General features: G+C 38.8%; 1 protein-coding gene across 1 annotated transcript in view; it reads left to right on the plus strand.

The window, feature by feature from the left end:
- chrm3a (cholinergic receptor, muscarinic 3a) overlaps nt 1-17,570 on the plus strand; it is an 83,581-nt gene extending 66,011 nt beyond the window's left edge. The window contains exon 3 of the mRNA XM_085428319.1: nt 14,445-17,570. Coding sequence (XP_085284445.1) covers nt 14,464-16,407 — 1,944 coding nt within the window. The 5' untranslated portion in view covers nt 14,445-14,463 and the 3' untranslated portion in view covers nt 16,408-17,570. The remainder of the gene's footprint in view (nt 1-14,444) is intronic.
- Nucleotides 17,571-20,770: the final 3,200 nt, after the last annotated feature.

Here is a 20,770-nt window from a genome sequence, read left to right on the forward strand (position 1 = left end):
AGTGAAGCGTAGTGTTTGTTCAGGCAGGACGTGTACTCCAACTCATGTGCACCCAGCAGCTGATCGTCAGCTGATCCAATGAACAATGCTAATGACGTTCATTGGTTCAAACAAAGGTGACTGTCAGCCGCTCATTCACAAATTATTCAATCACCCCTTCATTTTTGCAATTTCTTACTTTAACTTAATTATTAATTATATTATTTATTATTATTATTTATATAATTGCTTTAAATATTATTACCTTAAATGTTTGAATATCACAGTAGTTATCTGGCGTTTCTATTTGACTAATTATTCAAAAGATTCTGACTCAAAGCCATGCAGCAAGTTTGACGTCAGTTTACTGAGAAGACTACGTATGATGGATTCATCTCAGCTCCTGTGTGTCAACAAGTTGATGTTTAATGTAGGTGTTTTGCTAGTGTTTTCCCACATTCATTCATTGACCTGCATCTTCAGCAAGCCAAGACTTTATTACAGTTTTGTGCTTTCATTTGTAGAAGAATCATAGCCATATACTAAAGTATTTAGAAATGCCTGCAGGAAATACATGTTGTAGATGACCCTTAAATCTAAAATTCATTAGATACATGTTGCTGTTTATGGATGATCACCAAGTCAGACTTTTTTTTGCAGAGTACAAACTTTTTCTTGCGCGCCTCATTCTAGAAATGGGAAACATTCATGCCCCAGATCCAACAATTCAATCATTAACACTGTATAAGGATGTGAGTTGAATGTTATAAAGTTTGACATGGTTGTCTAAGGTTGTCTATGCCCCACCTGCAGCAGCTCTGTGGCCCACTGGTGGGGCTTCCGTCACAGCTTGTGAAGCTCAACTACAAGATAACATAACAGAAAAACAGAAAGAGATATAGTGAATTATATCAGTCGAATCCAGGCCACTGTGGGATTTTCCTTCCTGCTGTATCTTTCTGAGCTCCTGCTTTTTATATGTCTAACTTCTTCTCTCTGAGCCCTTCTGTCTTTCTAGTTTTCTCCCTCTAAACACTTATAATTGAAAAGCAGGAGATAAAGTTGTTAGCCTACAGGAAGAAATTCTGTACAGAGGATTAGATAATGAGAGAGAATGTACACCAGTGGGGCTCTTCTGATTGGTATGAGTATATATATTAAAGTTTAAGGCTAAAAAAGTGGCTACAACCTTTGTATCATAGTTCTCGGAAATTACCAAGACACTGGAGTGGTTATGGTGTTTATCTTCTGCCACTAACCAGAGCACTGAGTAATATACTTGCTCTCAGCACTGTTTAAATAAGTTTAAGGGCCTCTGAGCCTCATTCTTTGGGGTTGACATCTGCAAAGATACACACAAGAGCCTAACGGTTGAGAAAAATGGTCCAGCTGATTAAAAAAGAGGAAGTTCAAAAGAGAAAACCCAGCAAACTTCATTATTGCTATTGCAGCAAGGAAGAGTTGACTTAACATTATTGTATGGCTGCACATGTACTGGGAAAAAATGTGACTTCTTTCACAGGGGTAATAAACGAATTTAACAGAAATTTAAAAACCCCATTGTTCAGCAAGGTTTTCTGCAGAACGTCAGCAGAGTTACTGATGTTTCGCTGATTTTAGTGCGTATTCTGATGAGTCCAGCAGCGGAGTATCAATAAACATTGTGATTTACACAGCAAACACTCTGGCAAAGAGTATTTGGAATTTCACTGCAACACTGCAGGTGTAATGTCATCATGACAAATGACACTCCTCAAGTCATGCCTAATTTTTTGAAACATACCAGAGGGTTGCTGTTCGGAAAAAGGATGATTTGTTATGTCATTGCATGCACAGTATAAGTGATTTTATACACAGTATCTAGTATCTAAGCCTTAAGATTTGGGTTTCTAGACAGTATTATAAAACACATGAAGGCACCCGAAGAAGCAAAACGAGATCAGGAAAATATCTTCTCAGATATCATTTTATTATCGCCTGAGTATGATTTTTATGGCTCAGCCACTTATATAATATTGTGTTGTGGTCTGTCTTGTGTCTCACAGTGAGGGCTCCCACTCATATTAGCTGTGTTGTAAGTGCAAAAGGAGTCAAAGAGAGTCTTTTTCCTCTCAGCATGGCTCCATACAGTACTGGAGGCTTATGAGGATCTCATCACTCTCCATCCTCATAATGTTTCTGTCAGTATGCCGGATGGGAACTATTACATCCCACAGATCATCATTCACTAGATGCAGGGCCCCCCATAAATGCTAGCAGTTTTATTGTTCAAGATATTAGTCCATATGTGCATTAGCACAGTAGCTTGCCTCATTATGCTAATTTCAGAATGTGTCTCATGTGCTACGTAGTTGGTTCTGAGAATCCGAGAAGACAAGAAGCCCTTGTTAAATTGATTATCCGACTCGAATATATTTGCTAGTCCATCACTGTTCGATCTCTGGCTTCTTTTTAAACCAACCCTATTGTTATACTTGCCACATAACACTTTTGAATACACTATTTCACGTGTCTCCCTCTTGTTGTTGGATGTTTTCTGACAGACCAATAATTGGAAGCCTCGGTGGCAAAAGCCAGCTGTCTCTGTGGCCGGTCCATCTCTTGTCTGTCACTATTAGCATTCATGGTTCATTAGCCAGCAAGCACTCAATATAAAGCATAATTGTAGGCTATAATCTTTGTTGTGACACTCGGCCAATAGCACGCAGTGAGGATGTTTCAGAGTTAAAGCTCTCAAGGTGTCTCTGTCCTCAGTATGTGAGTTTATCATATTATGGAACAACTGTAAACCTTGTATGGTGCTGTATTGTCTTTTTTGTCTTCCTTTCCCTTTTCTGACTAGAGATTGCACAGGGCCGCATACTTTTTTTTAATCTAAATATAGTACAGTTTTATAACATTGACTAGTGCGTCTATAGTAGATATGTGGCTTAGGACTGACGTTGCAACAGAAGCACTCTTGTTTATTTCTTTATGGTGATTTCATGTTCAGTTTTTGTTCCTTTTTTTTTTTTTGCTTTACTGCACAGTTGCAGTCTGTGCTTATCTGGCCCATGCAGCCATCTATTACTTCTCTTGTGTCTCGTGTGACATCTTAGGCTGACTGCTTTGCAGAACTTACCAAGGACAGCTTTTTCTGCGATCATCTTCCAGGCCGCTGCTTTTAAATTTCCTTGCTTGTTTATGAATGTGTGTCTAACAGCTTCACATTTCAATTATTTATAATTTACATGGATATGCCTCTAATGCTTTTTTACACTAGCTAGAGTGAATTTGCACTTGTTTCATGTGCACCCACAACTTAAGAGGGACTTTGTATAGAATCCTCCACTGTCTAAAACTGTTTTTTTCATTTCATATACACATATACATTCATCTAACCTATTTTTTTTCTTTGACATTAAATGATGAATTTATGTAATACCTTTGTTTCTTCTTATCAGACACTCAAAAGAGCTTTAGACAACCCACCATATTCACACATTCAAGCACACATTCATATAACCCTGTCAATGCACATTCACACAATGATGAGAAATCAGGGGCTGAAGGAGGTGATCAAACTTCTGATTGTGGAAGTGGAGGGTTAGTTACAGTATGCTGAAAAGTAAATGGACTACATTTATACTGTCTTTTCAAAAGACATACTGTGGACACAGACACATACTTTCTTAATAAGTGTATTTTGTCGTAAGTCCTTTCCTTACACATGGCTGCTATTGGGCCAACTTGAGGTTCATCATCTTGCCCACCTTGGAGATTGAATAGGGATGAACCACAGATCTTCAGATTCTCACACTCAAATGACTGCCAATTAATTTCTTTAACTGATCAAAGAATCTCTATGTGTGTGTCTGTCCTTTGCATATATCGATAAGTGTTCATCCAATGTCCTGAAAGCAAATTGTGTGGTTTTCATATTTTGGATAGAGGTTGTTTTCTCTTCCCGGTCTTTTGAGTGTTTCTCCTATTTGACTGCTGTTCTCCATTTTGTGAGTATGGGGAAGAATGACTAAGAGATACAGTGAAGCAGAGAAGCAACAACAACAACAACTAAAAAAAAAAAACACTTTTTATTTTCAGTGCTATCTTTGCGAGGGCATTTATTGACACAGTGCATTCCATCCATAGCTAAACCTTAACTATGTAAACTAAGTGCTTAACCTTAAACCTTACCTAAACCTTAATGTTAACCTTGACACCAAGCTATGGTATGTAAATACAATCTCAATGATGGATTTCTTGCATGAGACACGTTTAGGGGCATTTGTAAATTGTAGGGGAAAAAAACCCAACCAAATGTACAAAACTACCCATGATGCTTGTGTGTATTTATTTGAGAGTTTTTTGTGTTTGTTTGTTGTTTTTTTTAATCAAGTCTGTCTCTCCAGATATACACATCGGGTTTGGTTTCATCTGCAAGAGGTTAACAAAGAAATAGGCTTTTGATACTGAGAGACAGCTGAGACTACTGTGACTTCCCTAGAGAATTTAAGGAATCAAATTTAAAAGCTATTTCAGGCACCAGTGCCAGGTACAGTCATGTCACCTGGGTTGATATTATTGAATGAAATAGGATACACCCACTGTCAAGTGTGTGGAAAGAAACAGGCAGAGAGGGCGGGAAGGGGTGAGGAGGCTGGGTCTGCAATGTTTAAGTGAATGAGGCAGAGGAGCAACAGAGACATGAGATTGTGTGCGTGTGTGCCTGTATGTATGTGTGTGTGTGTGTCCACATCCCTGTGAGTGTTCATGTTTGTAATACGTTTAGTGCTTTGTTAACTGTCTGTGCAAGCCTGTCTACATCCGCCAGCAGAAGTGTTTGTACTGTATTATAACCAGTCCTGTCAGCAGCACACCTCTTTGTGCCGATACAGTACTTGGATCATTTTCAAGATATCCTTGTAATCACCTTGTTGACTCAGTGGCCCCTCAAGTGTTTGAGCATTGCCAACTGACAATGCTTGTGTTTGTATGCCTATAAGTAGTTTGGTGAAAGTGAAACACAGTGAGTGATAGAGTCAACGGTTCTTTGGGTGTGCTTCTGTCATGCACGCATGTCTGCAAAGAAAGAGTGCAGATCCGTGAGTTTTGTGTGGCATAACAAGATGCATGCAGTGCACCCTCCTTCCAAAGGCTTTCATGTGTCTGTAACAGCACTTGCACTACTTCCTCCTTTAAGCCATATACTTAACGGACATAATTATTTAATCCCATGTTGGGTTTTTTTCAACTGAAAAAGGTGATGGGTCTCTATCATCTGACATCCAGCCACCCTGAATTGGGAGCTGTCTTTTGTTCTGCCTCTGCCGCATAATATCCCACTTCTTTCCAACTTGCACTCGCTAGGAGGTGTGACTACTTAACATCTCCTTGCACATTGCAAGGCCCTTTCACCTCCCCTTCTTGTACCCCTGCACAACCCAAAATTTCTGCCTTCAGCATTTAAAGACCCCTCTCTTCCTGCTAAAGCATGTTTACATAGAGGAGAGTGTGTGCTTTTTCTCCCTCTCTGTCTCTTTCAAGTGCCTGTTCAATAGGCAGATGGTTGCACTTCCTTTTAAGGAGTGTTCGCAATAGCCTATTAGTTACATGTGTATAGCATCTGTGTAGGGTTGCACTGAAGTGCAGGCTTGAGGTGTGAGGCAGTGGGTCAGGCTTGGTATCAGCCTTGCAAAAAAACAAAGCGAGGTACTTCATAGTTTAGATTGCGGGAATTGTTAGGAGCTAGCTGTCACTGTGGCAAATTTAATGCACAAGCAAATTTTTTTCCAGTGTCCCACTCCAAAATCTTCCATAAAACTCACCCTAATTTCAGTGACGGTATCTTTACTTTTGTTTTTAAAACACACAAAAGGTATGCTTTGGCTCTCATCCAGTTTTAGATTTATGACAACAATGAAAGAAAGGTTAACTTACAGCATTCCCCCTGCAGTCATCCTGAAGCCCTTTGGTTTGACATATTCCGGAGCTGTTCTTCTACTGTCTGTAGTTTGCCTTTCTACATTGTTCCTGCCTCTTGCTTTCACATACACACATACTACGCAAGCATGTCCAAGTGTCTAAGAGTGCCATGTCTAAAGAGTTCCAGCAGCTTGTTACAGAGGCTGTCAAAAAGCAACAGAGACCCACCGCAGAGGTGAGGATGTGTGTGAAATCCCATGAGCCTGTAGCACAGGTCAGGAGCATAACAACATCCAGCCTCTCTTTCCACGTGGAGATTTTTCTCCTCACACAGATACTCTCATACAACAGCTGAGGAATATAACAACAAAAATGACTTCCTTCATTCATTTAATGCATTCAGTAAGACTGCATATCCAAACAGTTTTGGCTTTTACAATTTTGTAACCATTAGTTTCTTAAAAGGACAAAATCGACTGTGTGGTTGCTATCTACAACAACACCTTTATTTTCAGTACTTTCTAATCCTGTCTCTGTCAAAAGGACATTTTCACTAATTAGTGTCCTCTGAAACTTACAAATCAGTAAAAGAAATCACTCCTTTTTAAACTGGCTTTAGTTAAAGTTTGGGTGGTTTGATCACAAAAATGACGGGTCAGATAAGGGAAATATAATAATTCCTAGTGAAGTTCGTATTGAGGCAGTTTCCTTATTATTTCTGCATATTTGCACAATATAAGATGTAAAGCATCAAGAACATACTGTATGTAGCCTGTCTTTTTTGATTGACACCACCCACAGTTTTTCACTGGTTTCACAAGGAACAAGTAGCCCACGGATCTTCTTATCAGTCAGACTTTCTAAGCCATGTTTAACACTGAGTGATTGATTTTTCAACCAGCCCCAACTGGTCACTGCTGATGGCCACACCTCTGTGAACCTGGTTTTGTCAGAGGTTTCTTTCTGTTAAAAGGGAGTTTTTCCTTTCCACTGTCGCTAAAGTGCTTGCTCATACAGCATCATCTGATTTTTAGGGGTTTCCCAGGGGTTTTTGTTGGGTCTTTACTTTAATATAGAAACCGTCTTGAGGCAGTTGTTGTTGTGATTTGACACTATATAAATAAGATTGAATTGAATATCCTGTTATAATGGCACTATGCAAAACCACTCACACAATTATTTCACTTCCTCACGTTATTATTTTATCAGGATAAGCTCCTGTCAAACTGCAATCTGTTTATGGCTTGTGGTGCCAGTGTAAGCAGAACTCAGACACTGTTGTGCAGTAATCTGGATTTCGGCAAAAAAACCCAACAACAACAAAAAAACACCTCAATAAAAGCAGATCTCCTGGCTGCCCACAGTCATAAAGGAGACTAAACAAGGTTAGGGCAGAACAATTATGCTGAGCTGCTTCCTGGTGTTAGGAAACTGACAGGATTTCTTCAGTTGTACAGACACTCCTGGTTTTCTGTTATGCAGTCAGGAGTTTACACTGATAACATTAGTATTTACATTTTTCACTTGAAGAGCAAGATTTGCACTTAATGACTAAAATGCTTAGACTTCTGCTAATGTACAAACAATTATTCAATTAAAAACTCTCTTCCTTCTATGGGCTGGGCTACATGCTGGAAAATGTGCAATATAAGTAGACTCAAGAGTGCTTTGCTCAGCTAGAACCTGATGTACTCTGGTGCTTTTTAGCTACGATCAGGAGTTTTAGGATAACAAAGCGGTCCTACGCATGGAAATGCTTGTCTGCTGCGCTGACACTTTGGTCCAGACTGAAACATATATCACCATTAAGTGGTTTGCCATTAAAGTTTCTACAAATGTCTTTGTGCAAATGGCTGCACAAAGACATTTTACAAATATTATATGATGTTTTTAAACACATAAAAATATAAAGACAATACATCCAAAGGTGAAATAATTTGATGGAAAACATTTAAAAAAAACTTGAAGCAGAGACCTGTTAACTCTTCTTTTGATAGCACAGTTGTAGTTTTAGGGCAACATGTTGCTTACTTTATCTTAGATACCTGGTTTACATGGTTTGGCATTATCTTACTGAAAAATGTGATGCTTTTCCTGCAAAATAGGTATTTGCTCCAAAACGTAAACATACACAACATCTATAAATTGAAAAAGGGTCTATACAAAATTTTACATTGTCAGACCACTTGGCAGTATTTCACCTTTTTTCGATCTATCTTAATGAGCCTGAGCTTAGAGAAAGGTTCTTTGTGTATTTCTCCTTACATGGTAGAGGTTTAACCTGCATTTATTAAACTAATGAAGTGTTTTCACAAACTGGGATTTTTAGAAGCTTCACTCAGCCCATGAATGCCCACGATATGATGTCCAGATATGTCTCCCAAAGTAAAATGTAGCACATGTAACCTAAATAACTGATACTATTGAAAGGGTCTGGTAATCCTTCAATAAACTCTACATTCATTTTCATCCTTTTTAATTTATCTTATCTCCCCTGCACATTCATAATGTTTGCTATTCGGGTGCGAGGAATCTCTCACATGTGATAAGAATGAATAGCTTGCCGCTTATGAGAGGGATATTTCTTGTCGTAAAAGATTTACAGTATAAACAGTGTTTCTTGTCACGTGCCTCCAATAAATTACAGAAACATTTGTGAAATCGAGCGTGTCCTTATCTGACTCACAGCTCCTGAGAAAAGGCACACAGCGCTGGCAGAGTGTCTGACACTCTCATAGTAAATAATGTGCATAATATTATTAAATCCAGAAACACATATTTGCTTTAAAAAACAGCTGGAGGGATCAACATGTCTGAGATACTCAAAAGATATTAGCAGCCTAGAAGCTGGGAGGCTTTGTCAGTCAGCAGTTTCATATATCTTAACAAACAAAGCACACAAGCAGTAGGAAATATTCACTGATGCTGAGGTCAATAAGAGGTAACTGCATTTTCTTTTGTCACTAAATCTAAATCCTTGTCAACAGATTTACTGAGATGTACAGATTTAAAGCACTTAAAGTAAATATTTTTTTTTGGGTGTGAGTATTGTGAGAAGTCTCCAGACTACAGCTCCAAGGTATCACAAGGTGAAGGTGGTGTGTCATGGTGAAGGAAAAACCATGCCCGATTAAAATCAGGTAGGGCAGAACCTGTGGAGGAGGACGTGTAATTTGTTGCTGAAACTGTACCTGTCCACAGGTACAGTTTCAGCAACAGTTCGAAGCTATTTAACAGATTAAAGATATGCCAGACTAAAAATCTGTGAACTTCAGAGTTGACTTGAGAGTATTGCTCATGGACTCCCAGCAAGTCTGTTTGTTGCCAAGGAAGCACTAAATGCTTCTTTTTGTCAGCAGTGAGTACCTGACAGATGGCCTTGCGCTGTTTCTCAACCCTAGCCACCATCTTCTGGCAGCAACCCCCTGCTCTCCAGCTTGTGATGGCTTTAGCTCATCCTGTGCCACCACAACATCCCTTTTCAGGAGGAACAAGGCCAGTTTCCACTGTTGTTCCATGCCAAAACACAATTATATATAAATAAAATAATACAATTATATTGTTATTTTCTATTTAGCTTAGTACAGTTACTCAATTTAACAGGAAACATGCCATTTACTATCACAAAAACATTCTGTGTGATTTATTAGTGTCTGTTATGTCTGAATGTATTAAATTAAGTTTTTTACATCAAGCCTTGGCTTAATACTTTTCATGAACAACGGTGCTATTGAGCTTTGTTTGAAATGATAATTAATAGATGACTGTCTTTCTTAAAAACTAAGAAAGTAAATGCTTCCCCTATAATGTCGTTGGAAAATTGGGTGTTTATGTCAGAGTGCCTCTGATGTTTCACCATATCTGAGGTGGTGAAGAATAACAGACTTGTGCTTTGTATACAGCGAAAGTAACTTCATGTGTGGAAAAAAATGCTTCAGGTTCACTTTTAGAGATATATGGAGCACTCGTATTTAATTGTGCTGCATGGCACAATATCCTTGCAGAGGTGAGCGTATTCCCAAGTTATCTGATTACTACTTGGGTTACCAAAAGTCAGAGTCTTTTGTGGGTTGTATGACTCATACTGTAAATGTTGTTCACAATATCTCCAAGGAAACCATTGATCTCTATAGGTATGTAAGACCATTACATGTTTCCCATATGTGGTAGTGACTGTGAGCATCTCAGTGTGACTCATCAAGCTGAGATTTGGTCTACACATGCACAGTAGAGCAAACTATAGACCATAGTAACTACAGACTGCATTGTAGAGCTAACTTTTTTTTTGTCAATGCCAAAACATTTAGAATTTTGGCATATGTTTGAGATGCTCCTTTCTTTAATTCTAATTTTAGGAAATGGAGCTGTGAATTGTTATTGTTAGGTGAAGCAATATCAAGTGTAAAATACTATATTTGTGTGACAATATTCTAGTCTTTATTCACAAGTTTACTGCACCATATACGATAGTTAAAATTCACAGAGCAGTTAGTTTTTGGACACTACTTACCATCATGTTCTCGTTATGTAATATCTCACAATCCCACTTTGTGGGACAGCACAATTTTTTTTTAATGATTTAGGAATTGTTCTCAAAATGAAACAGCCTCATGAGATTTAATTGAAGTTGTGGCTTTTAGTACATGGTTAATGTGTCTCTGCAGTGGTAGCAGTGATGTCTCACAGCAACAAGGTTTTGGGTTTGAACCTGCTGGCTTGCTGCTGCCTTTCTGTGTGGACTTTTCATGTTCTCCTTGTCCGTGTGTCAGGTCCCTGCAGGTACCCTGACTCCCAACACTCACGCACTTAGTCCAAACACATGTGTCTTAGGTTATCTTGTGATCCAAATTGTCTATAGGTTCAAATGTGTGTGTGTGTGTGTGTGTGTGTGGTTGTCTGTCTCTCTGTGCTTGTCCTGTGATAGACTGGCAGCCAGTCCAGACCCTTTCTCATCTCCAGTGAGAGCCCCCTACAGCCATGAATTTGGACAAGCGGTTAAGATAATTGATGAATACTGTATCTGTGTTTGAAGTTCTGAGTCGCTCTTGATGTCTGCCTTCTTCTTCACAAGGCAGAAATCTGCAAACTATATGACAATGCAGTGCTGCCCAGCCAGTGATTGTTATCACAAAACTATTGGTTACTGCTGTCGGGCTGGCTGAATATGTATGCATTTTGACTGTAGTGGCTCTGTTAAAATTGAAATGTGTGACAGCTTGAGTAATCTTGGTTTTCTTTGCCAGTGTCTCTTTTATTTTGAAGAAGAGGTTGTGTCTGGTTCTGCTTTGTTTGTCAGTATTTTATTTGCATTTTTGTGGTGTGTGTTCAAGTTATTAAAGTTAAAAATCTAGGCACTTCTGGGGCCAGAGTGACCAAAATTCAAATTACAGCAGCTTTAACCTTCATTAAAAGTGCTTGTCAGTGTGACTCATCCTTGGTGGAAATAGTTTTTGGCCATATCACTACTATGCTAAAAATAGTAAGCTGAAATGGCCGTATATTAGTCATCCAATCATTTAGATGGATTCTTGGACCCAACTTGGATTGCGCTGTCAAACCCTGCTGGGACAAATGCCTGAAAATGTCAGGGAACAAGTTGTGTTGCACCTCAGTAAACGAGTATCGATCTTCCTTTGTACCTGAAGCTATCACACCTACGTGCCCTGGAGTCAAACTTAAGACATAGAGCTTAATGTTGACTTGGAGAAAACAAGACAAATACAGTATAATGGCTTCTCTGTAATGGCAGCTGTTGGCAGAGTTTTAGCCCACCTATGTTGGAAAAGGATACTGTCGTCTGGCTCATACATTTTTCATTTGAAGAGGGGTGATTATATTTTTTTGAGAGGAAAACAAACATAAAAACCACTCTCACTTATTTTGCTCCCAGCAGAATGTAGATGTAAATTTGTGGTAAATAACTAATGCAATCGGAGGCAACAACAAAACATAATTGTTCCGTTCATAATTATGTTTGTTCTGTAAGACAATTGCCTGATATCAGACAGAATTATCATCTGAACATTGGTTTATTGTTGCACAGGAAAGCTGAGTATTAATAAACACACAATACTCTCTCTCTCTTATATATATATATATATACACACACTGTACACATCTATGCTGTATAATTGACTGCATATCCAATTAGATAGCCATAAATTTCTCCTATTAGTGTGATTGAAGGATTATGTACACTGTTGTGTCAGTGTGACGAGGGGCTTGCAGACCCATCAGTGCCAACACTGATTTATTGTGTAACTTTCAAAAAGAGACATGGACAGGTACAGCAATTCTGACATTTGGCCTGTTCCCATAGGATCCAGCCTTTTCTCTCTTCCTATGTCTGCATTACACCAAACAGTATACTATTTATTTATTTGAGTAATAATGCTGATTTTGTTTGAGTATTGTGTTCAGATATTGATATTTTTTAAAAAGAAAGTGAACAATGTGTATATATAATGACATAGAAATAGAAACAGAAATTTAGTCAATATATTGCTGTGATCGCCAAACAAACACATTTTGCACTGGTAAGTAAAGTTAAATGTTATTTATTTTGCATTAGTAACACATTGCATACATGCCCAGTACAATTTAATTTGTAAAATGTTAAAAGTTTGCCAACTCTAGGAAAGTTTTTTTCCCCCCTCAAAGGCATTGTTGTTTTTGTATTTGGCTGCTTTTGCTTTTCATATAGCCTGCTGTAATTTATTACATTGCTAAATTTAATGTGTGAATCTGTGCATACTGCAAATTTCTATGCAAATATGGTGCACACGATGCCTTTCGGTGAAAATTATATGCCCTGCACTGTCACGTAAAGCGTATATGAGTGAAACATGACGGCATTCTATCCATGGATGAGCATGGATGAAGTGATGCGTGTCCACAGCAAAGACAGCAGGGAGCTTTTTCATAATAGTAGTAGCGGTGTGCGGCTCTCGGTGTCACAAATGGCTATGAGACGCTGTTGGCTACTGGGGTTCTTTAACAGCTCTGTGGGAGGTCTGAGATTCTGTGTAGGCACAGGTACAGCACTCGGCTTCAAATACCTTTCCCTGTGGGATGAATACTGTGTGCACGATTGTCACTTTAAACATTATACAACTGCTATATTCGTGCTTATATATTTGTGTACATAGTGTCTATAGGCATGTGGATTTGGTGGTAAGGGGTAATATGTTTTTCCTTGTTGAAACATTGTTGTAAATGTCAGCAGAAGAAAACACTACTCCCATGGCTTTCACAATAAAAAGCAAGCGGGGGTAATGTGCGGCACTCTGTATAATCACAGCTGTGTACTGAGTATTGATTACTACACTTGTCAGGCAACAAAAAGCTACAGTTTTCATATGTGCTATTTGATGTTTGTATCATCAGACACATGTGTAAACTATCTGAATCCCTAGCTGTAAGTCCAAACTGATTTGCCAGTAATTTAAAAAGCATGCATCTAAATCCATTCACCTCAGCAGTTGTGCGTTATTGCTCAGCGAAACTCGAAGAGAATAGAACATGCTGGTTTAGAAATTGGAGGTCTTCATCTCGTTATCCAATTATCAGTAACTGCTTTGACAAAAACAGCTGGATCTTTCATTTAATGTTTGCCCTTTTATTGCAAAGTCATCTTGAATTGAACTAAAAACAGTGCATATTCACATATTCTTTGTGACTACGGCGGCATTAGCTCCTCTGGTGCTCTTTTCTCCATGTTTCACCATTAGGTTTTGTCTGTTGATAGCTTTATCTATCTAGGATCTATCTTTTCTTTCTTAGAGGGCTTTTGGAAGACCAGATCAATGCTGATGTCTAATTAGCGAGCAGGAAAAAAAATCGCTGCTCAGACAGGGAAAAGGTGCCAGAATATCTCCTAAAGTTCATTCCTCCTGCTTTATTCAAACCCCTACTTGTTATAACTTTTACCAGACTTTGACTCAATAAATATAAAATTGCCATTATCACAAAACGGTTTCCCTTTGTAGACTAGCGACATATATGAGTGTTAAATTTTGAATGTAACCACTGTGCTAACTCCATTTATGGTCTGTAAGCAGAAAACCATCAGGTACAAGGGTCTAATGTGATGTAGTGTTTAGTTTTAACACAGTCCTTATAGACTAGGCAACAACGTGAAAATGCATTACCCGTGTCTAAGTTAAATATATCTGCAATTTTATTGGGTCTCATAAGAAACAGCTCTGATTGCACTCTTACTATCATTGTTGACCATCTACCTATGTTAATTCAGCATCAAGGTATAATTTGATATGTATTGCTTGTAGCATTTAAAGTGTACACAAAGATTGTGCGCAAATAAAATTAAGGGTGACTGTTTTAAAGGAAACATCCAAACATCTTTGGCTATCCAAACACCCAGTTTTGTAGAATGGGTTTGTAGCCTCACCTAGTGGATATGAATAGGAATATCAGCTACCTTCTCAAATTTTGTTCTTTCTGCCACTCTTTTCTTTTACACTTGTCTATTTTCCCTTTTGTGCCCCTTTCCCCTCCTCTCTATGTCCCTTCCTACCTCCCTTTACTATCTTTCTCTTTAGAATATGCCAGAACATAACAATGAGCTCCAACAGCACAGATCCTGGTCTTTTCCTGACTGCCAGCACTCTACCACCATTGGCTGCAGCCTACTCACAGTCCAATGCACCCTATCAAGGAGGAACTGGAGGAACGCCCGTGGTTTATCATGCTATGGATGATAATTCCTCTTCTATCAGCAAGCTCTTAAACTCCACATTAGAACCCCAAAATGGGACTGCAACGGCAGCCCCTGATCCCTTCGGTGGCCACGCTGTGTGGCAGGTTGTCCTCATTGTCTTATTGACTGGCATGCTGTCACTGGTCACGGTCATTGGGAACATCCTGGTAGTAGTATCCTTCAAGGTTAATCGCCAACTAAAGACAGTCAACAACTATTTCCTGTTGAGCTTAGCTGTGGCTGACCTCATCATAGGGGTCATCTCCATGAACCTCTACACAGCTTATCTTGTGATGGGCAAATGGGCCATGGGCAACTGGGCATGCGACCTGTGGCTGGCTATAGACTACGTGGCAAGCAATGCATCTGTTATGAACCTACTGGTCATCAGCTTTGACCGCTACTTTTCAATTACTAGGCCTTTGACCTACCGGGCCAAACGGACCACAAGGCGAGCTGGGATCATGATAGGCTTAGCCTGGTTTGTTTCTCTTGTCCTGTGGGCTCCGGCCATCCTGCTATGGCAGTTTCTTGAGGGTAAAAGGACAGTGCCCTCAGGGGAATGCTACATTCAGTTCCTTTCACAGCCTATTATAACCTTCTGCACAGCCATGGCGGCATTCTACCTACCTGTGACAATAATGAGTGTTCTCTACTGGCGCATTTACAAGGAGACCCAGAATCGTTCAAAAGAGCTAGCTGGGTTGCAGGGCTCGGGTGGAATAGGAGCAAGAGGTGTAAACGGTGGGGGCGAAAGAGCCCGTTTTGTCCATCAGACAGGAAGTTCTAGAAGCTGCAGCAGCTATGAGTTGACCAGGCTCTCTAGGAGAAAGAGCACATGTCGGGAACTGGTAGGCCGCTTCCACTGCTGGCCCGGTGTTCGCTCTTGGAGACCTGGTAGTATGCGACAGGGAGATGGTGATCCAGATCAGAGTAGCAGTGACAGCTGGAACAACAATGATGCTGCAGTCTCTTTGGACCAGTCTGGGTCTTCAGAAGATGAGGACTGTGGAGGTAGAGATATGATTCCACAAAGTCATGCTATTTTCTCCATTGTTCTTAGCCTTCCTGGCATAAAAGCTGCTGTTAACTCCCAGCTAACCTCATGTGAGGATCTGGATGGAGCCTCAGAGGAGGATCCCCTTAGAGCAGCAGAGTATAATCGAGACAGTCTTTCATCAGTAGCTCCAAACACAATAGCCACTGTTACTCCGGAAGGGCAAAACAGTTCAGAAAATAGCTACCACCAACGCTTCTGCTCACGCAAAATTCAATCATTGTCTTCCATCCAGGCTACTTCTAACCATAGGTCTCTGGATGGTACCCCAGTAACCACTACCACTGCCTCTGACAGTACTACTACCAGCACAACCACTAAGTCCCCCTCAGGTCCAATGTCCTTCAAGGAGGCAGCTCTGGCAAAGCGTTTCGCTGCCCGAGCCCGGACTCAGATCACCAAAAGGAAGCGGATGTCCTTGGTAAAAGAGAAGAAGGCAGCTCAAACTCTCAGTGCCATCCTCTTTGCATTCATCATCACATGGACACCTTACAACATCATGGTGCTCATCAATGCTTTCTGTAAAACTTGCATCCCAGAAACTCTGTGGGCAGTAGGTTACTGGCTATGCTACGTCAACAGCACAGTCAACCCCATGTGTTACGCCCTGTGCAACAAGACTTTTCGTACAACATTTAAGATGATACTGTTGTGCCGCTGGGACCAGAAAAAAAGGAGGAAGCAGCAGTTTCAGCAAAGGCATTCTTCAGTGGTCTTTCACAGGAGAATTCCCAGGGAGTCTACGTAAAGGACGGAAAGTTAAGATTGCTTGTAACAGAAATCAAAAATGTAACACAGAAAGAAAAGAAAGAAACATACATTTAATTGTTTCTGTGGAGTTTCTTTATCTAGAGATCTTTAATGTTTTATTCTGCTATGTCAAACACAGCAACCCGATGTGGTGGTTTTGCAGTATGTGCTTGTGTTGGTGCATCCATTAAGCAAAGCCGTATATGTGTGTGAAGGTTTGCGTAAGGTGAGGTTCAGACATGAAGGTTGTGACTGTCCTTGAAGAACTTTTTATCATTTCATGCAAGTACAGCAGCAAGAAAGTGAAGTGAGTGGACAATACTCGAAAAGGGCTTAAAAAACAAATTGCAGGAGAAATACTGAAGTGCAATTGATGCAAATAGAGAGGATGTTGTCACAGAGTTGGGGATTACACTTTTCTGATCATTTCTCTCTGTGGGTAGTTTGCTCTGTAACATTCAGAGTGGATTTGCATTTTAAATAAAACTATATATATATATAAAAAAAAATGTTCACAGGCTTCTACATTTTATTAATTTGCCCAGCCATCTTTTTGACTGGTATGCAGTTTTATTAAAGGTTCGGCACATTGCGTTTCTACATGTGCTCCTTTGTCAGCGTCTTTAATGAAATATAAAAAGTTCTTAAATTTTGTCCATACAGTCGACAGAAAACTTATTTTTGTGATTTTGGTTTTTGGTTTTCTAGAGATTTTGAGCCAGTCTGAAAATGATCCTTTTGACGAACTGAGTTGTGAATATTTTGTGTGGCACCACAGTCAGTGAACTGCTGTTGTGTTCAATGTGATTGTTGTGGTTTGTATGGTGGAGATAATAAGTACAATGGTTGTATTTTATGTACTTGCAATTTTCTGTCAAGTAATGATTATACAGTAATTATATTCCGTTTGTGTACATTTGAATATTTCTGAATATGATACACAAAGATTGCACACACACAAACACACTCACACACAAATATGTCCATTTGTTTAAAAAAGTGTGTTTTGATCTTACGTTATCTTTTGAATTTCCACAAAATTTCACATCTAACAACTCTTTTGTAAAAGGATGGCTATCTTTGATATAGTGGAACAATGGCGACCTCTAGTGGTGTACAAAAAGATCTGTTGCTCAAGCTGTTAACAGTTTAACTTCCACACTGCAGTATCAAAATCTGAAATATATATATATATATATATATATATATATATATATATATATATATATATATATATAAATTCAATCTAAAAAAATTTATCTAAATTTTAAATGAAAACAGGTGACAAATTCAAGAAAAGCTACACTGAGGTGTTTAGATTCACTTGTACTTTAGAGGGAAGGTTCAATGCGGAGCAGTATAAAGTTGTTCTGAGTACAAATAATCATCATAAAATAATTTTAATATGGTAAAAAGAAATGTGCTACAACAACTAGCATACAAATTAATGGCTAGATCGTATTATATTGGAAATGATGACATGACTTTGGCTTATTTGCTGTATGCAAAGAAATGTTTAAAAAAAATCCTGTACCTGCCATCGGTGAATATTTCATTCGTTTTCAGCACAATGCTATAATACAGAAAGCTACTTTTGGCTGCTCCCTTATTCACAAGGGGTCACCACAAGGGGTGGCTCTTTGTATTTGATCTGGTAGATTTTTATGCTGAATGCCCTTTCTGATGCAGCCCCTGAGGAATTTGTATCTTCTCCCAGAAACAAACTGGGGATCTTTTGCTTATTAGTGTAAACCACTACAGTGTGGAGCCACGGTACAGGGTCAGAATACATTCTTCATCGATAAATGAGGGATTTTTTGTACTGTATTGGGAATGTAAACTGCCAACATTGTGAACACAACAGTTTGTTACATTTTAAGTATGCCAATCATACTCATATTTTAAGCCAATAAAAAATAAAAAAACCTTTTGTCTATAATTACTTTATTTGTTTTGATTTTTTGTCTTTTTGCCACTGTGTAATTTAGGGTGTTTCACCTTTGTTACATAGAATAGTTTCACTTAAAATGAATCATTTGTTGAGTGTTGCTCTGCCTCACGTTCATATTTAACACATTTTCAATAATGCAGTTTCTTAACATCCAACCAGATCAGTTTAAAGCAATATATAATGTGGGTTGCATGAATTTATCCATAATATTCTGTAATCAGAGCTAAAAAAAATAATAAAAAAAAATACAGTTACAATATAATTGGTGCTATAATACTATAATCACTAGCCACTACATTAGGGACATCTGCTTGGTAATGCAAAGATCAAGTCAGCCAACTCTGTGCATTTAAAGATGTTAAAGATGACCCGCTAAAGCTCAAACTGAGCAACAGAATGGGGAAGAAAGGTAACTAAAGGGACTTCATGGTTGTTGGTGCCAGATTGGTGGGTTTGAGTATTTGATCCAGAGGCAGGTTTGATCCAGGGATTTTCACACACAAGCATCTGTTGGAGTTGGAGGTGAATGGTCCAAAAAAAATGATGACATCCAGTGACCAGCAGTTCTCTAAGTGACAATAACGTATTTTTGTCAGAGGTAAGAGAAGAATGCCCAGAATACTTATAGCTGACAGGAATGCAACAGAAACTCAATTCACCTCTCATTAGAACCAAGGTATCCAGAAAAGAATATCTGAATGCACATCAAACTCAAAAGACAACTCCTCTCAACTAAGAACAGGAAACTGACGCTACAATTTGTAAGACCTCACCAAAATTAGCCAAAATAGAATATTGTAAGACTGTCACCTGGTCTGATGAACCTCGATTGCAGTTGCAACATTTGGATGACCTGGTCGGATTTTTGATTAGCCCTGCCTGTTATCAGCAGTTCAGCTGCTGACTATGTCCATCTTTTTATGGCCACTCAATTTCAGACTGGCTTCTTGAAGATGACAATAACTTCACTGTACTCAAATGCCCTGCACAGTCACAAGATGTGATTCCAAGATGTGAGCACCTTTGGGATTTGGTGGAACAGTACAGTTCATATCATAGACAAGAAATCTGCAGGAACTGTGCAATGCTGTCATGTCATGCCAACCTGGTAGTTTAAAATATCCAGTTTATTTTTTCCCTTTTAACCAACAAAATTTCCACAAGTTGTAAAGCACAGCCTTACCAATGAACAGTCATTTTGTTGTATTTTTCCCAACAAACGTTGCTACAACCTGTATGCTATCATGTCTAAGTATTTGAACATTTTGTTTTTATATGGCCACTGTCATTTGTTTAGGTTGATTAGGTTTATTCCTTGCTATTTTAAACTTCAGATGACCTTAAATAAAATGTTTTGTAGCATTCCTCAATACTTAAAAATGTCCAGAAAACTGAATAAAACAGCTACTCTCAATGAGGAAGTGGATGGCATAACCCTCGGCTGCCTGTTTAGTGCAGGAAGGGACTTAAACGACAAGCAAGATGGAATGTGAGTACCTCCCTGGATATGTAGTCAAGCTAAAGTGGCACTGCTCAGAAAAGTTTGGTTACTAATCCCAACAAGTATGACCAAAAGTGAAAGCTCAAAGAAGCAGACAGGGTTTAGAGAGTCTGTGAAAATTCCTGGTATTACTCTTGAACACTGCAAAAAGTTTGTAGCATAGAACGAAGAAATACTGTTATATAACTTTTTTTTTTTTGCTCCAACTTGTAAGTAAAACTGCATCAAATCAATAATTTCTTTTCTTTTTTAGAAGTAACATTTTGACAGCTGTACATCCCTACAGACATGGCACTGAGTTAACTTTTGTACGAACTATCTGGCACATTTTTGGCTTTCTGTGGATCTGATGCAAAAGTGGAATATGCGTGTTCTTTTATCTTTTGAGGCAGAATTATACGCAGTGATTTTGAGAGTTTTATTCCTCTACCAACCCTTGAAAATGTATTTATATTATTCTGTATTTAGCTCTAATCTTCCAGCTTTTTAAAACTCAATTATAATATTAATTATTTGTTATCATAGGAAACATGTTGTCTCAGTTAGGATTGAGGTCACTGACCTGTCTGGTAACAGCTTATGTAGGGAGAAAACAGCTGAAGCTCATTTGCTAAATGAGGGCATAGACTTAAAAGTGGCACCACAGTGCATCAGCCAAGACTAACAGCTACTGATCGACTCAACTGAATGTGTGTGTTTTTATTCTAATTTGCCATTAAAATGGAGTCTTGTATTGCTGTCTGAAATGAAGTTGAGATTAGCATTGAGTGTCTAACTTCAGATTTATTTTAATATAATAGTGTTATTTAACTGTTACATAGCTGTGTGTGTTCCCATCATGAGTCCTGATGAAGTTAGTAAGGAGAGTCTCCACAGAGCTAATGAGAGATGGCCACAGTGACTAGACAT

This window comes from Rhamphochromis longiceps, linkage group LG13 (genome assembly GCF_057381845.1).
Source record: "Rhamphochromis longiceps isolate RC_006_pf linkage group LG13, R_longiceps_female_GT1.1, whole genome shotgun sequence".
In the NCBI taxonomy this organism is placed as follows: Eukaryota; Metazoa; Chordata; class Actinopteri; order Cichliformes; family Cichlidae; genus Rhamphochromis; species Rhamphochromis longiceps.